At 34.1% G+C, this 2,545-nt stretch overlaps 1 protein-coding gene across 1 annotated transcript; it reads right to left on the bottom strand.

Annotated features, from left to right (window-relative positions):
* Positions 1-782: 782 nt before the first annotated feature.
* On the bottom strand, positions 783-2,411 carry LOC106780758. The gene has a single exon (XM_014669066.1). It carries the CDS (start codon positions 2,409-2,411, stop codon positions 783-785), a length of 1,629 nt encoding a protein of 542 aa, XP_014524552.1.
* Between the last annotated feature and the right edge of the window lie 134 nt (positions 2,412-2,545).

The following is a 2,545-nucleotide window of genomic DNA, read 5'->3' as shown; positions in this document are numbered from 1 at the left end:
TTGAAACTTTTATCCATACGCTTTGCAATGAATTGTCTCCAAATGTCCTCACTAACAATGGATGCATACTTCGCAGGAGGTTGATTAGGAGGATTCTCTAAGTAATCTCCATTGTCATCCTTTAGATACTTTCGGGCCAAGAATGTCCTAAAACTCCTAAGCAACAACCCTGCCTTCCTTAACACAAACGTCTTATGACATGTATCTACATTGGAAGTTAGCTGTCCAAAAAAATATTTAGAAAAAAACATTTTGAAAATCATAACACATACATTTAAAATAAAAAGATTTAAGTAGTAAACATTACTTGTATATCATTCCAAATTATCTCTTTATAGGCATCCAAACTTGAATCTTTCCAATCATCACAAGTTATAGGCACATTTGCTCGAACAATGGATCCAAGATAACTGATGAATTTTGCGCCACCAGGTTCAATGGGTTGACCTTTTGCATTCCATGAAACCTAATAATATGAATAAGTACATATTGAACAATAATTAGGAAAGTAACATATCTAATATACCAAAAAGTATACTATGTTCGTTACCTCTAATTTTTTCCCTTCACTTCTGGCTCGAACGATCTTCTTCATCCTCACTATACCTTTCTTCCTTTTAGCTTCGTTGGGAGAAGGAATATCATCTTCAGTAGGAGTTGTCATTTACCTGTAATAAAAGTGATTCAGATAAAAACATGGATAACATCAATAAAAAGGGATAAACATAAGAATATAAATTTATAAATCCAACCTTTTCTTCTTTGAATTTAAGTTTAAACACTTAAGGTTTCTTATGGACACAAAATGATGGATTTATCCATATTCCTTCGTCATGATCATCTCTCCTATACAAGATATCATCATTTATTGGATCATCATCGTATGATATTTGATACAAAGGATCATCTTCAATGTTTGTATCTTCATCCTCTATTTCATCATTGGAAGGATCATTTATTTTATTGGTCAACAACATAATTGACAAATTAACATCAACCGGATCAGTAACATAAAAAATTTGTTGAGCTTGTGATGCTAAAATAAATGGCTCATCTTTGTACCCCGCTTTATTAAAATTCACTTGCATAAATCCTACCTCGTCTTGTCGAACTCCATTATTGTTATCAACCCACTTGCAACCAAATACTGGTACCCGAAATGTGGTGTAATCCAACTCCCATATATGTTCAATGACCCCAAAATACGACATATTTGCATATATAGGACTTCTATCTTTAGCACTTGAGATGTGCATAGATTCAGCCACCAAAGTTACACCACTATTTTGCATAGTACTTTGATCATCTCGGTCTTTAGTGTAAAATGTGAACCCATTAATCATATAACCAGTGTAAGAGAAGACTTGAATATTTGGACCATTGGCTAACCATCTCAATCTCTCAGAAACTAAAGAGGATTTCACATTTAACTCGGCAAAAATGTGACTTTTTAGCCAGTGTATAAAAGTTGCATTGTGTTCTCTACATATCCACTGGTCAGTCATAGTTGGATTTAATTTTGTAATCATGTCTTTGTGTCTCTCAACATATGGCTCAACTTCATCGTCATTGTGTAGGACATACAATTGAGCTTGTTCCCAATCTTTCCTGCTTATGGTCACTATGGTATTTCCAGAAATTCCTTCTCCTGTGGTTCTCGCTAAGTGTCGAGAATTTGGAAGTCCTATTGATTCAACATCAGAGAGGTAATTAGTACAAAATTCAATAGCTTCTTCAAGTATATATCGTTCCAGTATACATCCTTCTGGTCGACTTCTATTTTTCACATAACCCTTTAATATCTTCATATACCGCTCCATTGGATACATCCATCTCATATAAGTTGGTCCACAATATTGTGTCTCCTTNACTAAGTGAATGGTAANATGAACCATTATGTCAAAGAAAGAAGGTGGAAAATACATTTCAAGCTCACATAAAGTTACAATAATTTCTCTTTCTAGTGCTTGCAATTTTCCAGTGTCAATCACTTTGCTACATATCGCTCTAAAGAAATAGCATAATTTAGCTATGGTCCACCTTACCTTTTTAGGCAAAATGGAACGTATGGCTATCGGTAACAAATGTTCCATCATAACATGAAAGTCATGAGACTTTAACCCTATTAGCTTTAGATCTTTCATAGATACTAAGTTCCTAATGTTTGATGAATACCCTTGTGGAACTTTAACTCCTTGTAGAAACTTACAAAACACAATTTTTTCCTTTCTAGATAGAGTATGAGCTGCTGGAGGTAGATATTGACGTTTACCTTTCTTTATTGGAGCCAATTCTGTTCGAATTCCCATTTGAACTAAGTCCAACCTTGCTTTAATGCCATCCTTAGACTTTCCAGGAACATTCAATAACGTACCTATGACACTATCAAATATATTTTTTTCGATATGCATCACATCAAGGAAATGTCTAACATACAAGGACTTCCAATATGGCAAATCAAAAAATATTGACTTTTTCTTCCACCCACTTGTGACTAGATCTCTTGCAAAAGGCTTACCAAATTTGATGTTTATATCCTTTACTT

This window comes from Vigna radiata, unplaced genomic scaffold, assembly GCF_000741045.1.
Source record: "Vigna radiata var. radiata cultivar VC1973A unplaced genomic scaffold, Vradiata_ver6 scaffold_208, whole genome shotgun sequence".
NCBI lineage: Eukaryota > Viridiplantae > Streptophyta > Magnoliopsida > Fabales > Fabaceae > Vigna > Vigna radiata.
Note: the sequence above shows the minus strand (reverse complement) of the source record. Positions and strands in the feature narration are given on the sequence as shown.